Genomic DNA, 17,837 nt, shown 5'->3' on the forward strand with positions numbered 1-17,837 from the left:
TAAGTTACTATTTTGTCATTGATTTTGTTGTTGTTGTTTAAATCTTTGGCCTGTCCCCATTAGTTTTTGAGCATGTCCTTGCTTTCTGGCATATTCCAGGCTCCTTTGGGGAAAAAAGGACTAGTGGGAAGGCTTTCACACTTTTCAATTTTATCATTTCTGTACTTTCCTACCGTACACCTGGATGAGCCATTTCAATTAGCTCTGGTTCTTTTTAGTGGGGAATGGTATTTAGAAGCCAAGAGCTAGTGCGGCACCTGGCTGGCTCAGATGGTAGAACATGTGACTCTTAAACTCAGGGTTGTGAGTTCAAGCCCCATGTTGGGCATGGAGCCGACTTAAAAATAAATAAAACTTAAATAACAGATATTTAAAGTCCCTTTAAAAGAAAAAAAAAGAAGAAGAAGAAGAAGAAGCCAAGAGCTGGGAATACTAGTCATAGTATAATTATTTGTAGGCCATTTCAGAAAGAATAGAAATGTGTGTGTATGTGTGTATGTATATTTATTATCTGAATAACTGAAATTGCAAATTCAAAAATCAGCGTCACAGAGTTCTTCCTCATCTTTTCCCTATTCCAAGTTTCTAACTCCTTTCTCCCAGAACTTCAACCCTAGTTTCTAAAACATCAATATATCAACTCATTTGCTCTATCCTATAATATATACAAAGGTAGTTTCAGAATTCTATTAATATAACTACTAGTAACAAACCTATTTAACAAGAATTCTTTCCCATTTGGAAAGAAGAACTGATGGGGAAGGCTTTCATTTTTTAATTTTCTCATTTTTGTACTGCTCAAAAATCTAACCATATTAATATCCCCTTAAGTTTGTTTTTTTTTTAAGATTTTATTTATTTGTTTATTTGACAGACAGAGATCACAAGTAGGCAGAGAGGCAGACTGAGGGGGAGGGGGAAGTAGGATCCCTGCTGAGCAGAGAGCCCAATGCGGGGGCTCAATCGCAGGGTCCCGATTATGACCCCAGCCGAAGGCAGAGGCTTTAACCCACTGAGCCACCTAGGCATCCCTAACCCCTTGAGTTTTTAAAAGACTGCTAACAAAAATTATCTGGATGGTAAAATTTTTTTATATATTCTTTATACTTTGCTATATTTTCAAAACAATAGCATTTAAATTTCTGAAAATGATAAATATACATTTTTTTGTTTTTTGGGTAGAAATGAAGCCTCATATCAATCCATAGAGAAAATTAAATTCCAGATGAATTAAAAGTAAAATTCTTTATAACTGAACTATTAAAAGGTCAAGAAAAATGTATAAATATTTACCTAATTTCTGGTAGGAAAGATTTCTCTTAAGCATGAAAGCAAAGAAAAAACAAGAACAAAAAAAAAAAAAAAGAAAAAACAAGAACAAAGTAACACACTGACAGATCTTCTAGATTAAGGAATATTGTATGTCTTTATATCAAAAAAGCAGCATAAACTAAGGCAACTATAAACTAACAGCAGCATCTATGATAAATATTCATTTCCATAGTACATAAAAAGTACTTTCAGGGACACGTGGGTGGCTCAGTCAGCCTTCAGCTCAGGTCATGATCCTAGGGTTCTGGAGTCGAGCCCCGGAATAGGGCTCCCTACTCAGTGGGAAGTATGCTTGTCCCTCTCTCTCTCTGCCTGCCCCCCCAAGCAGTGCTCCCCCGCAAATAAATGAAATCTTTAAAAAATTAATAATAAAGTACATTCAAATCAACAAGACAACACTCTATTAGAATATGGATAATTCAATTATTTTTTTAAATGTGTAATCTCTCTAGAAATCAAAGAAATGTAAAATGAAATAAACTGATACTTTGCCCACTGAAAAACCAAATAACTTTTTTTAAAGAATAAGAACACTGAATTCAGGTTAAGGAAGAAAGGAACAGAAAAAGACCACTGTTGGGCTGTTCTTAACAAGTAGAACTCATGTACACATATAAAAGTACCCACAAAAATAATCTGGAAATATATATATGAAACTGGTAATAGGTACAATTATGGATATAAAAGAGGGAACAGTAACCGGAGTAATGGTCAAGACGACTAAATTTATTTCTAGTAAGTTAATTTTTATAATAAATAGACATTCTTTGTTGTATAATTAAAAATTAATTGAAAAATAAATTTGCACAACCTTTCTAGGGTAATTTCATAGCAAGCATTAATAAATGATCTTTATTTTGCCCTAACAATTCTACTTCTAGGAATTTGTCCTAAAGAAATAATTTATACCGGGTATATGGACACTTGATATATGATGGAGGCACTGCAAAGCATTAAGAAAAGGATAGACATTTCAGTAAATAGTGCCAGGATAATCGGATACCTATACAGAAAAAATTAAACTGTTGAGCAAAAAAAGCTAGACACAAAAGAACACATAAATAATTACATTTATATGAAGCTCAAAATGCACCAATAACTTGCAGTAATCTAGGTAAGAGGTAATGGCAGTTTTGAATAGTATTGCGACAGTGAAGAAAAAAGATAATTCACAAAATATTTTATAGAATTAACAGGCCTTGGTAATTACATTGGGTTTGGTAGGTAAGGAAGCAGAAGGTGTTAAGAATGACCTCCAGGTCTCAGGCCTATGTAACTGGTAGATAAAGATGTCAATTACCGAACAGAGAACATAAAAGAAGCAAATATGGAGCTGACATCAAGAGTTCGGTTAGTTTGTATTTTGGACTTGTTTAAGAAAACTGTGGGATATCTAAGTGGAAATCTCTAAGATACTGGGATACTACATCTAGAATTCAAAAGGGAGGAGGTCCTGGAATAGAGACATAAATTGCATTTAGACGGTAACTGAAGCCACGGGAGAAGATGGACTCTCATAGGAGAAGAAAAAGAGAACAGGGCCTATACCCAAGTCCTGTGGTAGCCCAATACTTAAAAGTTACAAAAGGGGGGTAAAAGCTAGCAAAAATCCGAGGAATAGACACAGAAATGGGAAAAACATTAAAAAAATGTGGTGATCTAAAAACCAAAAGATGAGCTTTTTAAAGAAAAGGACTGGTCAAATGTCTCAAATGCTTCTGAGAAAAAAAGTATGGTGTAAGTATCCACTGAATATAGAAACATGGGAAATCCTGAGACCATAGCAAAAACCATTACCATTACCAAATAAATAATATAAAAATGTCACAGAACCAAAGGATATAGGTTTTTGGATTGAAAGAACTAACCAAGAGGCCAGCAAGATGAAAAGCACAGGGAAAACCTGCATCAAAGTTTGTATCACTGGGCGCATGGGTGGCCTAGTTGATTAAGTGACTGCCTTTGCTCAGGTCATGATCCTGGAGTCCTGGGATCAGGTCCCACATTGGGCGCCCAGGTCCATGGGGAGTCTGCTTCTCCCTCTGACATTCACCCCTCTCATGTGCGCGCTCTCTCTCTCTCTCTCTCTCTCTCTCAAATAAATAAATAAGATCTTAAAAAAAATGTATCACTATGAACAGGGAGGGGATGAAAAGAAATCTTAAAAGCTATGATAAGAAAAAGACCACAAAGAATCACAAAACAAAATAGCATAGGGCTCTTTTTTTTTTTTTTAAACTTAAGATTTTACTTATTTATTTGTTAGAGAGAGAAAGAGAGAGCACACAAGCAAGGGGAGGGGCAGAGGGAGAGGGAGAAGCAGGCTCCCCACTGAAGAGGGAGCCCCGAGGCAGGGTTTGATCCCAGGACCCTGAGTCAGATCACGACCTGAGCCAAAGGCAGATGCTTTTTTTTTTTTTAAATCGTTTATTTATTTATTTGGCAGAGAGAGCTCACAAGTAGGCAGAGAGTGGGGGGAGAGCAGGCTCCCTGCTGAGCACAGAGCCCAACAAAGGGCTTGATCCCAGGACCCTGAGATCATGACCTGAGCTGAAGGCAGAGGCCTAACCCACTGAGCCACCCAGGCACCCCACCAAAGGCAGGTGCCCCAGATAAACTTATTTCTGAACTAGAATTCTATAACCAAACTATATATCAAACATAACATTATAATAAAGATGTATTCAAAAAGAAAAGATTTTTTTAAAAAGTGCCTTCCCATGGATCCTTTCTCAGAAGACTAACTCAAGACTATATAAAACCAAAACAAACAGGAAACTCCAAAAGGAAATACAAAGCATTTAAGACACTCTTGAAGTGCCTGGGTGGCTCAGTCAGTTAAGCTTCTGGTTAAGCATCTGCCTTCAGCTCGGGCCGTGATCTCAGGGTATGGGATTGAGTCCCACATTGGGCACCACGCTCAGTGGGGAGCCTGCTTCTCCCTCCCCCACTGTCCCTCTCCCTGCTCTTTCATTCACTTGCTCTCTTTCAAATATATGAAAATTAAAAAAAAAAAAAAGTGTCCAACTCTTGACTTCAGCTCAGGCCATATCTCAGGGTTGTGAGATCAGGCTGTCAAGGCTCTGTGCTCAGCAGGGAGTCCACTGGAGATTCTCACCCTCTCCCTCTGTCCCTCTTTGTACTCATGCTCTGTATCCTGCTCTTTCTTTCTCTCCCCCTCACAAATAAATAAATCCATTAAAAAAAAACCAAAACACTCTGGAAGCAGTTTGAGCTCCCAACACTTCTAGGAAGAAAAATTATACTCCATTATTGAAAAATATTAAAAAAGACCTAGAGGTAAAACATACGCATAAATAGGAAAACTCAGTATCAGAGATATTTTTTCAAAATTGATTTATAATTTTAATAAAATCTCTCCAAAAAAACACAGTAGTGTTTTGTGGAACTTAAGCTAATTCTACAATGTACATGCAAGCACTAAGAGCCAAGGACCTACTAGATACTGTTGATGAAGAACATTGGGAAGTTGTCCTCTAGCAGAGGACTTATTTTAATGCTTTCCTAAATAAGTAAGAAATGGTACAGAAACAGAAACAGATCAATGGAAGAAAATCGAGATCACAGAAACAGATGTTTTATAATAGGACCCTGTCAAGTAGTGAGAAAAAAAAGTTTATTCCTAATGATAGGTTCTGGGATAACTGGGCATTCACACAAGGTAAAAAAATGAAATTAGAACGCTACTTCAAACCATTTATAAAAACCTATTCAAGGTGAATTGGAAACTTAACTGTTAAAGGCAAAATCATAAAGATTTTAGAAGACAATACAAGGGGTTATCTTCACGATCTCAGGTTAGGAAATAATTTCTTAAACACAATACAAAAAATATTAACTGAAACAAAGAAACTGACAAATTGCACCACATTAAAATCAAGAACTTCCTATTCATAAAAGGGCACCATAAAGAAAATGAAAAGACAAGTCACAAAATAAGGATATATTTAGTAAATGGTTAAAATTCAGAATACACTACAAATAAACAAGAAAAGGGCATCCAATAGAAACATGAATTAAAAACTTGAACACAAAAGAGGAAATCCAAATTACCAATAAGCTTATAAAAAGAATTACTTAGTAGTCAAAGATGAATTAAAACCATAATGAAAAAGTCACATCAGATTGTCAAAAATTAAAAATTCTGACAATACCAAATGTGGAAAAGAAGATGCAAAGCAAGGAAATACTCATACACTCCTGGTGGGAATGTAAATTGATAGTTTGGTATCACTAGTGATATTAAAGTTACACTACTCTATAACCCAGCAATTCTCCTCCAGAGTTAACTCTTAGCAAAACTTATATACAAATACACCAGAACTTGTATAACAGCTAAAACTGGAAAGGAATGATATATCCATTAATAGTACAATGGTAAATAATGGTGATATAATCATAAAATGGAATCCATGCAAAATGGAAATAAACTACTACTGTAGGTGATAAAGATGAACCTCACACGCGTATTTCACTATTTTTTGAAAAAAGGCACATGTCCATCAAGGGCCATAAAGAGAATCACTTTCATCCAGCACACAGGAATTCAGTTTCTATTCAATACATGATTTTATGTCAACCCAAACATAAAAAACTGTGAGAGATATTACATATCTTCGTTCATAAGTCAAATAATACTACATTTAAAAGAGAAAATAAATTTAAAATAGTGAAGATTTTTCAGGCAAGAAAGTAACTGTTACAGTTGTATAGTGCTGAACCGAGTCGAAGGAATACAACTGTATGACAGAAAAATGTTTCAAATAAACTAAATATGCAAATGAGATGATTGCCTGTTCACCATTGATCTTTGTAACAATTACTAATATTTATGAGCAAACGACAGAATCAGTTTTAGAAACAGTTTTCTACTATATACTACTACATACAATATCAAGGTTTGCTAGCTTGTTCCTCCACAAAAAGGAAGTTTATAAATTTAAAATTTGTAGAGATCTTAGAAAACAAAAAAACTTTTAGGAAAAAGGCAAAACAGGCCATGTAAGCTTAAATTTTAAATTTTCTTTAAAAAAAAAAATCTCAGAGCCCATTCCCTGGAAGTACAGAACAGTGAAATGAAAAAGTAAAATGCAAAGAACACATACTCTTTAAATATCACCCGAAAATAGTTATCAAGCTCACAATTATTATCTTTAACACAATTTTATAGTGTTCAACTACATGGGGTAAGTCTCTTATTTTTTCAGAAAATTTTCAATTGATGTTTCACTGTAGGAAGATATGTTACATTTTGCAGAAAGTGTCATTAAAAAATGAAATCCCCACAATCTGCCAGTGCCATGGGAAAACAAAAAAATGGTTTACTATCTTTGTAGGCTCCTTTTCCTGTCTCATCCCATATTTTACTTTTGAGCTCTAAATGTAATTAACAGTAATTCCTACCACTCGCGGAGCCCTTCCACATGCCTTATCTTTATTCCTTTAATTCTCACACACTGACAAGCAAGTCTTACTGATGAGAAAAATTAGTATTTAAAAATAAGGAATTTGTCCAAGGTCACAGGCTGCTATTGAGAGAGCCTACATATATGGTCCAACTCCAGAGCCAGTGTAGCCAATACTACACTGTTTCTATTTGATAAAACATTTATACCATGAAAACTGCCCATAATCACCTAGCGCATTCTAACTACTGGATTCCATATGCCCTGAGGATTTATTTTTACCTTTCTTAGATAACTGCGTATTCACAGTATGATAGTTCGTGAAGGAATCTAAACAAATGTTTAGGAAAATGCAGAATTTTCCAGCTAAGAAAATGAAGACCCACAGAAGCTGTGTTCTGTTCAAGACCACAAAGCTTGTTTGTGACAGCCAGCACTAAAAGACAATTCTTGACTCCCAAAAGTGATCTTCCCATAGCACTAAAAGCTCTTCCTGTCTTACTTACACTATACTGTAAGATCTTGCTGCAACCCATACTCTACCCTCCACACAAACAGTGAAGTTTATTTTGCCAACTTTGACAGCATAGGATAGCTTCAATACCATTCACATGCAGGTAACAAACGTTCTTTCAATCCAACAGATACAGAGATGCACCATGTGCTCAGGCAACACAGGAATATCACACAAATGTGTATCATAATTCTGGGCCCTAGTTTTATCATTAACTACAATATGTAACAAGTGCTATAGCAGCCATGTGACAACATGTTTTGAAAGCACACAGAGAGAAGTGGCTATTCCAGCTTAAGTGAAAAAATAAGGACTGGGAGCTGTGACAGGCATTTGAGGCAGGGCAAAGGCAGAAGTGTGATGATACTTAGGAGAAAAATGTTATCATTTCCACCAATGGACATTAAGTAAAAAACAACAGTAAGTACGGGGTCAGAAGATGAGAGTTCAAATCTAGACTGTCACTTAGGTGACTTTAAAAATTTTCTGAGTCTCAGGGTCTGGGGGTGGGGGGCCGAATTACGTGAAAGTGACTTAAAAACTGCAAAACCCTGTATAAAAGTAAGTTATTTATGTTTTCACTTCTAGGCAACCCTGTGGGTCCTTCCTCCTGAACTGTGTCTCATAAAAACCTCACCCTTCAGGATGAAAATATTCCAATGACATCATTCATACACTGCTTATGAAATAACAAACAGTTAACGCTAATCCTTCACGTCCAGACATCAAAACTCAACTGAAATAAATATACATAAAAATATGTCTGCATATATGGGTATTTTAAAAAATTTCTTAAGCACTAGTATTGACTTCTAGTCAATGACTGCTGTAATTATATTTAGAAACTAGTACCAGATGCAGGTTTTCTTCTGGAAAATTTCTATCAGAAATTCCATTCCGTTTTGGAGCATGCTGTCAAGCAACCAACTGAAGAAGAGGCTGCAAGCAGCAGTCATTCTGCTCTCATCCAAGAAGACGGGTTGTGTATTAGCCACAGATAAAACCAAATACATGCGTCTGGACCCTAAAAAGGGAACTGCTTTAGTCCAAGCATCCTATAAATGAATGCGAACAGCTATAGACCAATAAAAATCCACTGAAAAGCAAACCGAGTTTCTGATTTTGAAAACCAGACCCCTCCTTTAAACTAGCGAACCCCGTCGTTTCCTTTAAAGTTTGACAGAGGAGACTCTATAACCCTGCCTCCTTTTAGCTATGAGTCTCAACTACAAAACAGGCCCCATTTTGTTCAACCTTACACCCTCCGGTCTTGGCTACTCCTTGGATGAGAACCTCCATAAAGTTCTACTGTACCTTTACGAAGTCAAAAGAAGGGGCAAGAGACGGGAAACGGACCAGGGGAGCGAGAAATCCTCGTGCCACTCCGGACCAGGGGCAGTTTTATCTTAACAAGTGCAACTTCCCGTTTTCTCCTTCTTACCTTGTACACTTTTCCAAAGGCTCCGTCCCCCAGTTCTCCTATGATTTCCCAAAACTCCTCGGGGTTCAGATCCCTCTTCACATGTTCGTATTGCTTCTTCTTCTTCTCGCTCCCCAACTTGAAGATCTTACGGAAATTGAAGAAGGACATTTTTCCTCCTGGCAGAGTTCCTTGCACTTAAGGACTAAAGGCAACAATAAAAGGCAAAGTTTCTCCTCCCTCTTCTCCGCGCGAGCCCGGCGGGCGGGCGGCGACCGCAGGCGCGGGCTTTCCCGGCTCCCGCCGCTCCGGCCGGGCCGGGCTCCGGGAGGGCGGGGCGCGACGCGGGCTCCGGCCCTCGGGGCGAGGACGGGGGGGCCTTTGCGGGCTGCACGGGCGGCCCCTCCGCCGAGCCCGGCCCGCGTGCCGTGCGGGTGGGCGCCGGGCGCCCGGCCGGCCCTCAGGGGGCGGCACCTGCCCGGACGCTAGTCCCCACTCGGGCCGGCCCGACGGGTTCGAGCGGTCCGGACGTCCGCGGTCGCCGCGGCTTAGGCCCGTGTCACGGCGAGTCTCCTGGGGCGGCGACCACTCCGCGCGAGGGACGCGGCCGGCGGCCCCCGAGCCGGGCAGTCGACAGGCCGAGCTCTCCCGCCTCGGGCCACTAGCCCAGGGTCGCCTCCTCAACCGTCTGCTCCCGCGGCGCGAGGCCCGCGCGTCCCTTCGGCTCTGAGGCGCCGCCGCCGCCTCGCTCGCTCCCCAGCCCACACAGCCCCGTCCTGGAACGCGCGCAGACGCCGACGCCGCAACGCGCCCGCGCTCCCTCGGCCGCGCGCCCCGCTCACCGCGCGCTCGCGCGGGGGCGTCCCTTCTGGTCCCGCGCACGCGCGTTGAGCTCTGCCTTGTGGCTGCCGGGAGGGGCTTGCGGGCCGCCTGGAGGGGCGTGGAGTAGGGGCGCCGGGACTCCGAGCCCCTTGACGGTCGCTCCAGGTTTGCCCTCCAAGCTCCAAATCCTTGTCAGCCCACCGCTCTGGTGGCGTTGCCGGGTGGACACGACCCTGTTGGTTGCGCTAGCCGATGTTGCCTCCGTTGTGGATCTGGAAAATTTATGTAAAGAGTGAAAGGGGAGCTGATGTTTGGGGCCCGAAGGTGGAACTTTTCCTCTCTAAGGGGTCCCAGAGTATTGTGAGAAGGGAGTCTGTTTTGTGGCTGGGAGCTTGGGAGCCAGAGCTTGCCAGCTCTGTGACCTTGGGCGGGTAACCTCTCCAAGCTTTAGTTTCTTCATGGTGAAATGCAGACCCGGGAGAGTTGTGGCGAAGAATAAATGAGGCAATAGATCTAAGCCCTTAACATGCTGCCTGCACGGGCAAACGTTGTTTTCGTTCTTGCTGTTGGTACAAGTGTGCCGGTAAGAGAGGCATTGATACATAAATACAGCTTAAGCCCACTTCTCAAGTGATGACCGCGACACTCCCTTGAGGGTCATCCACCTTCTCCTATCCACTTCCACAGTCGTAACCCTGGTGCCACCCTTCGTGACTCCATCTGAACCACTGACTAAGAACTTCACTTCTTGACCTGGCTCCGGCCCCCTTGGGCAGCCTGAGTGGAAGACTGCCTAGGGCCCTGATGTGGGCGTTGGCTCGAGTAAGCTGGCTGGTGACCTGCCTTCCCCTCCTCCCGCAGAAGAGAGCTCTTTCAGGGCAGTGATTTGTTGCTCATCTTGGTATCCAAGAACCTGGCAACCTTCCTGACTTATAATGGGAAGGCAGATCCCTGGAAGGAAGGAAGGAAGGAAGGAAGGAAGGTTGGTTATCAGAGAAAATGTTGTGTTGCTATCTATATAACACCCCCCGCAACCATTTTGCCTTCCAGCCCCAAAATGGCACAATAAACTCCTCTTTCAGTAAGGTTATGATGATTGTGGATTTTTTTTTTTAAGATTTTATTCATCTATTTCACAGAGAGGGAGAGAGAGATCACAAGTAGGCAGAGAGGCAGGCAGAGAGGCAGAGCGGGAGGGGGAAGCAGGCTCCCGGCTGAGCAGAGAGCCCGATGTGGGGGCTCGATCCCAAGATCCTGAGACCATGACCTGGGCCGAGGGCAGAGGCTTAACTCACTGAGCCACCCAGGTGCCCCTGATTTTGTTTTCAAGATCCCCTTGTCTTTCAAATAGTTTTATTGAGGTATAATTGTTATGTAATAAGTTGCACGTATTTTAAATAAACATTTAATGTTTTGAAAAATGTATACATCTGTGAAAACAATACCATAACCCATTCTAATTAGTGTCATTTATGTAGGTGGCACTACATGTAAAGGTGACATACTCATTTTGGAAAATTAAGAAATGCGCAAGGAATAAAAAGTACTGTAACTCTACCATCCAGAGATAATCATTGGTAAGATACATACAGTATTTCCAAACAGAATTTTTTGGCTGTGCATTAACTTTTTTTTTTAACTGGGATAAAATTGTATTGCATATAAGAGTTTACATCCTGTACTTTTCATATTCCAGTATTATTAGTAATTATTTTCTTCCATCATGAGATATTTCGATTACTTAGAACTTTTATCTGTTTTAGATAAAACACTGATAAATACTTTTGTTCACAAATATTTCCTTGGGATAAATTGCCAGAAGTAGATTTGGGTCAAAGGGTATAAACCTGTTTCCTTTTTTTTTTTTGTTCTTTTCAAAACGGAAAACCCTTTACTGTTTTCTCAAATTAAAAGAGAGCAAGCATATCCTTGTTGTAAATTAATTCAAATAATACAGAAATTATCAACTACAAAGCTGCCTGTCATTTTCTCCTGCGTTCCCCTCCCCAACTTCACCTCCATCCTAGACACTGTGAAATTTAAGCCTATGAGCATCAGGGAACTTTGGGGATGGGTGTGTAACAAAAAAGTTCTAAAACTGGATGGTGGTCATTTTTTTTAAAGATTTATTTATTTCAGAGAGAGCACGTGTACATACACAAGAGCATGGAGAGGGACTGAAGGGGAGGGAGAGAATCCCAAGCATACTCTTCACTGAGTGCAGAGTGTGAGGATGGAAGCCCCCCAGGCCACCAGATCCCACGACCATGAGATCATGACCTGAACTGAAACCAACAGTTGGATGCTTAAGTGACTGCACCATCCAGGTACTCTTGGATTGTGGTGATTATTTTTTTTTTTAAAGATTTTATTTATTTATTTGACAGAGAGAAATCACAAGTAGATGGAGAGGCAGGCAGAGAGAGAGAGAGAGAGGGAAGCAGGCTCCCTGCTGAGCAGAGAGCCCGATGCGGGACTCGATCCCAGGACCCTGAGATCATGACCTGAGCCGAAGGCAGCGGCTTAACCCACTGAGCCACCCAGGCGCCCCGGATTGTGGTGATTATTGCACAACTCTATACATTGACTAAAAATAATTGGATTGTACACTTACAATGGGAAATTTTATGGTGTATAAATTAAACAATAATAAAGCTACTTTTAAAAAGTTAGACTTATAGAGATATATTTAACCATATTTTTCTATGCATACACTTTTTTTTTTAAGATTTTATTTATTTATTTGACAGACAGATCACAAGTAGGCAGAGAGGCAGGCAGAGAGAGAGGGAGGAAGCAGGCTCCCTGCTGAGCAGAGAGCCCGATGTGGGGCTCGATTCCAGGACCCTGAGATCATGACCTGAGCCAAAGGCAGAGGCTTTAACCCACTGCGCCACCCAGGCACCCCAATGCATACACTTTTTAAATATAAAAATAGTATCCAGTATGGATCATGGACATCTTTCCATGACAAATAGATCAGTCTAATCCTTTTTAATGTGTGCAGGGAGTCCCAGTGTACAGCTCTACCATAATTTATTTAACCATTTCTTTACTGTTATGTGTATAGGTAGTTTCCAATTTTGGGTCATCATAACACTGCAGTGAGCACGCATGTGCAAACATCTTTGTATTTCATTTGTGTATTATATTTCCTTACTACAGAATTCAAGTGGAATTGCTGGGTCAAGGACCATATTCATATTAGAACTTCTTTTTCCCAAATTGGCCTCTACAAGGTTGTGCTAATGTATACTTCTACCAACCACGTATGAGAGTGCCAGTTTTACCATACCCTCAATAGCACCAAGGTATTGTCCCATATTCTTAATGTTTGCCAAGCTGATAACCCAAAATAACCTCTAATATGCAATTATCTGATAATTAATGGTGTAACCCCTTTCCAAATGTATGTTGGCTGCCTTTATTTCTTACTCATCATATCAATCAATAATATCGAATGATGTTAGTATTGTATCAATGAGGTGATGAAGTCCAACATGTTTTGGTGAGATGATCATGGAGTTAATAATAGCTTATACATTTTTTCCATGAAGTTATAGCCACAGAAATTATTTAATAATACCAGAGGAGATGTCATGTAGACAGATTTAGATTTTCCCAGTAATAACCATGATATTGAGATGTTTATGTTATTTATAAATTATAATTTGGCTTCCTTGAATTTTTTAACCCTTAAAAGTGAAGTTTAAGCAGTGGCCATGTATTCATTTAGTACACACATTTTGGCTCCACCCACCTTAAAAATAGTTTAAAACATTCTCACTAACACCTGGGTGAGGGGAGACCCGTCTTCACCATTTACAAGATGACTAACCTTCACGGATAACCATTAGGATATCATCAAAAATTGAAAATGTGTTGAGTGGTTACTACATGACAGGCTAAGTGCTAAGTGGTTTTCACCCATCATCTCATCTCAACCTCCTATCAACCCAGTAAGGCTGGTGTTATTGCTGACCTGATAGAAAAGCAAGGAAAACTGAGAGTTAAATAACATGGTCATTGCCTCAGAGGTAATAACAGTAGATTGGAACTTAAATCTGAGTCTTGGGAAACCATACTCCCTAGCATTTAGCAAGTCCTTTGAGACCGTTTCCTTAGCCTTTCTGAGCTTCTGTAATAGCTGTCTCACAGGACTGTTAGCACTGAGATTTCTTTCTCTTGCCTTTCTTAATTTGAAAACATACTCTACTCACTGTCTCTATGTCTTTAACTCCCAAACACACATGTATGTGGGTGTGTATTTCTGGGTGTATATGTATGTGAGTATACATGTATGTATATTTGTGTATGAACATGCATACATATATTGTGTGAATGTATGTATAGGTGTGTGAATATATGTGTATATGGGTATGTGTAGGTACTTTCCTGTGTGAAAATGTGTATATGTGATGATATGTGTATGTTTGTCTCTTTAGGCCAGGGCGCTTTGAAGGCAGGGACTGATTCTTGTTCACCCTTACATCCCATGTGTCAAACTCAGTGTCTTCCAATTCCATAAATTTTTGTTGAATAATGAATGAAACTGAAAGAACTTTATGCCTACTGAAAGTAAATTACATGTCCATTTCTTTCCTCTTCCTTATTGCTGACTTGGGCACTAAATTTACCAGCACATTCTTTAAATACTACTGCATAGGTTACATGGAAGTAGCAAATTCCTTTGGTGTTCAAGTGCTCTGTGGTGTAAATACCTTTTTCTGTCTTTGTGGAGTTATATTTTTAGGAAGCATTTTTTTCAGGTATTTTAAGAAAATAACCTGCAATTATAGCAATTATTCTCCTAAAATAGGATTGTGTGTCTTTCAGGAATTCCAAATCCGATTTTTGGTTATATTTTTCCTATTTTAAAGTAAACAAATCACCTGATTTAAGTTGTTGTTTCAAAAGGGGAATCTAAAAATATCCTGCTTTCCACTTCATCTCCCTTTTTGCGTCATACAACATTGGTACACTCACACTCCCACCCTCTCCTCATTCCTAGCTACTTCTGCTGAAATGAATCATAAGCTTTTGGCAGTGTAATGGCAAGTCTTAACATGTTCAGATCTTGAGAAATTAAAAAATGAAACTGTACAGACATACTTCTTTTACAAGTGGCATTCAAATTACAGTTTAAAAAACGTAGACACTAACATCTTTTGAACCGTAAAGACTTGAATGGTCAATATGGAATTTATTTCATCCAGATATTAACTAACTGCAGAATTCGAGAAGTCAGTCCTCTAGAGTTGATGAAAGCTTTTGTGCTATTTTATTGCTCCGTACTCTTATGTATTGTATATCTTCAGTCTTTGTTTCATAAGATATATGTTGGATATGATACTTTAGAGCACTGGCTCAAAATTGTTTGTCCTGTCATTAACTGGCTCTAAGGGCAAGTGGCTTCTCAACACTGAGTCTTACACATGAGCTTCAGTTTTTAACAGAGACGGCTTCAGGGAAATGAAACCATTCAGAATCACCCAGAAAATAGGAAAACTGATCAGGTAAGATTTTTGTAGCAGTTTGCCTCTTCAAAATGATCAAATGATCTCTAAGAGCCCTTGCAACTATAAAATTCTGTTCTCATTGTGAGCCTAACTTCAGTTGCCTTACATATTAGTACCTGTGTCCATTTTTCTTCTTCTTTTTTTAAGATTTTATTTATTTGACAGACAGAGATCACAAGTAGTCAGAGAAGCAGGCAGAGAGAGAGAGGGGATGCAGGCTCCCTGCTGAGCAGAGAGCCCGATGTGGGGCTCGATCCCAGGACCCTGAGATCATGACCTTAGCGGAAGGCAGAGGCTTAACCCACTGAGCCACCCAGGCACCCTGTGTCCATTTTTCTGATCTAATTGTGACTAAAGAGTAAATAAATGCAGCTGGAACTTAAGAAAGCAGGGCGTGTCTGTCAAAAATCATTGAGAATCCTATGTACACTGAAATTTTTTTTTTTTTAAATTCTGAGAGAGAGAGAGGCAAGGGGAGAAGCAAAGGGAGAGAATCTTAATTAAGCAGGCTTCAGATCCGGTGCAGAGCCCAATCTCACAACCCTGAGATCCTGACCTGAGCTGAAATCAGGAGTCAGATGCTTAACCGACTGAGCCACTTAGGTATCCCTGAACATTTTTCTTGAGATGACCCTTAATAAATTTACCAAGTGAGGGACTCCTGAGTGGCTCAGTCAGTTCAGCATCTGCCTTTGTCTCAGGTCACAGTCTCGGGGTCCTGGGATCAAGTCCCACATCTGGCTCGCTGCTCAGAGGGTCTGCTTCCCCCTCTTAGCCCCCCTCCAACTCGTACACATACATGCTCTTTTTCTCAAATAAATAATATCTTTAGGGGCACCTGGGTGGCTCCGTGGGTTAAAGCCTCTGCCTTTGGCTCAGGTCATGATCCCAGAGTCCTAGGATAGAGCCCCGCATTGGGCTCTCTGCTCAGCAGGGAGCCTGCTTCCCCTCTCTCTCTCTGCCTGCTTCTCTGACTACTTGTGATCTCTGTCAAATAAATAAATAAAAATCTTTAAAAAAATAATATCTTTAAAGAAAAAAAAAGAAATTTACCAAGTGAGTTGAGAAATCCTACTACATGCATTATCTAGGGAAGGAGGGATATTTTCAGAGTCAAGTCAATGCCTATCTTCTATGAGAAATGTTCAGGCTTTTGCTCTAAAGAAATAACTTCCCAGGTCCTTGCTACCTTCTTGCACTCTTCCTCATTTCCTCTTCTACTCTTTCAGAATCTGACATCTCATCCAGGTTTTTAATGAAAACTTTGTGACTGCAAGTTCCTCTTTCACAAAGCTATCACAGCAATTACAAACCCCAGTTTGTGGTTTATTACAGCAAATTATTAACACAATCATGAGACACTCCCCATTTGTCTGGAAAATCACAATCTTCTCTATTTCCATGGCTCATTTTTCCTATTGCTACATGAAGAAATGAACCAATATAGATTCCTATTAGAAGTATATTTGTTCTCAATATATATCCCTGTGAACTTCATTTCTAACAAAAATGGACAGATTACTTGTGATGGAGTGTTCAGCTGAATACAAAATATGTATCCCATATTGACTTTTTAATAACTATTTAAAATTAGGGGCTCCCAGGTGGCTCAGTCAGTTGAGTGTCTGACTTGATTTCAGCTTAGGTATTTATTTATTTATTTATTTATTTAAGATTTTATTTGAGAGAGAGAAAGATTGCGCATGATTGGAGGGAAGGGGCAGAGGGAGAGGGAGAAGCAGATTCCCTGCTGATCAGGGAGCCCTATGTGGGGCTCCATCCCAGGACCCTGGGATCATTACCTGAGCTGAAGGCAGAAGTTGAATCTACTGAGCCACCCAGGTACCCCTTAGCTTAGCTCTCGGTATCAGGGTCATGAGTCAAACCCCACATTTGGTCTCCAGGCTGGGCGTGGAACCCATACAAAAAAAAAAAAAAAATTGCTACCTTTTATTCACTCCCTCACTGAACTGACAGTGTGATTTTCAGCTATATGCCAGACAATCTCCTAAGGACTGGGGAATCAGAATCAAAACAGACCTAATAAAACAAACAAAAATCTATACTTCTTGGAATTGCTATTCTAGATGGATAAGAGGGATTTAAACAAATAATAAAAGAGATAGTATCTTCTAGCCCAGTGATTCTCAATTAGGGGTGATTTTGTCTGTTCTTCAGGCCCCCAGGATATTTAGCAATTTCTGCAGACAGTTTTGGTGGTCACAGCTGGGGAGGGGGATGCTACTGGTGTCTGATGGGTAGAGGCCAGGGGTTCGGCCAAACATCGGGCCCAGGCCTTAAGGAACAATCCCCACCATACCCTCAACAAAAAGCTATCCAGCTGAGGTCAAGAACCCCTGTACTAATCTTTAGGGTTGGGGGTCAGAATGTTGGTTACCTTTGGGGGGGTAACTGGAAGAGGGCATGAGGTGGGGGAGGCTTCTGGATGCTGATTACATGAGTGAAATTTTTATGCAAAAATCCACTAAACACTGCTTTTGTGATTTCTGTTTCTGTAGGTATAATTTACCATACATAGTCACTGCATTCTTTGAAACTCCTTCCATCAAGACATGAGGGGTCAATGTCTCCTGCCTTTGAATCTTGGATCTGTGACTGCTTGATCAATGTCATAGAGCTGAAGTGAGACTGTGCCAGCTTCCAGACACAGACCTTAAGAAATCAGCATCCTCCACTTCCCATCACTCGGGACACCTGCTTTTGGAATGCAACCACTATGAGCCCAAGAAGCCTTAACAGCTGGTGGGGAAGCCCTGGGTGGAGATACCTGTGTGGAAAGAAAC

The 17,837-nt window shown here is 40.4% G+C and overlaps 2 protein-coding genes across 3 annotated transcripts in view; both read right to left on the minus strand.

Moving 5' to 3' along the window:
- The window catches only part of SLK (STE20 like kinase), a 62,161-nt gene extending 53,298 nt beyond the window's left edge, over positions 1 to 8,863 (minus strand). For both annotated transcript variants that reach the window (XM_004749322.3, XM_004749321.3), the window contains exon 1: positions 8,714 to 8,863. In XM_004749322.3, coding sequence (XP_004749379.2) covers positions 8,714 to 8,863 — 150 coding nt within the window. The remainder of the gene's footprint in view (positions 1 to 8,713) is intronic.
- A 27-nt stretch (positions 8,864 to 8,890) lies between these two features.
- LOC123388755 (translation initiation factor IF-2-like) overlaps positions 8,891 to 17,837 on the minus strand; it is a 38,667-nt gene continuing 29,720 nt past the window's right edge. Inside the window, exon 2 of the mRNA XM_045069003.1 lies at positions 8,891 to 9,622. Coding sequence (XP_044924938.1) covers positions 8,891 to 9,622 — 732 coding nt within the window. The remainder of the gene's footprint in view (positions 9,623 to 17,837) is intronic.

The sequence above is a fragment of the Mustela putorius genome, unplaced genomic scaffold (genome assembly GCF_011764305.1).
Source record: "Mustela putorius furo isolate JIRA1106 unplaced genomic scaffold, ASM1176430v1.1 tig00003909_pilon_pilon_pilon, whole genome shotgun sequence".
In the NCBI taxonomy this organism is placed as follows: Eukaryota; Metazoa; Chordata; class Mammalia; order Carnivora; family Mustelidae; genus Mustela; species Mustela putorius.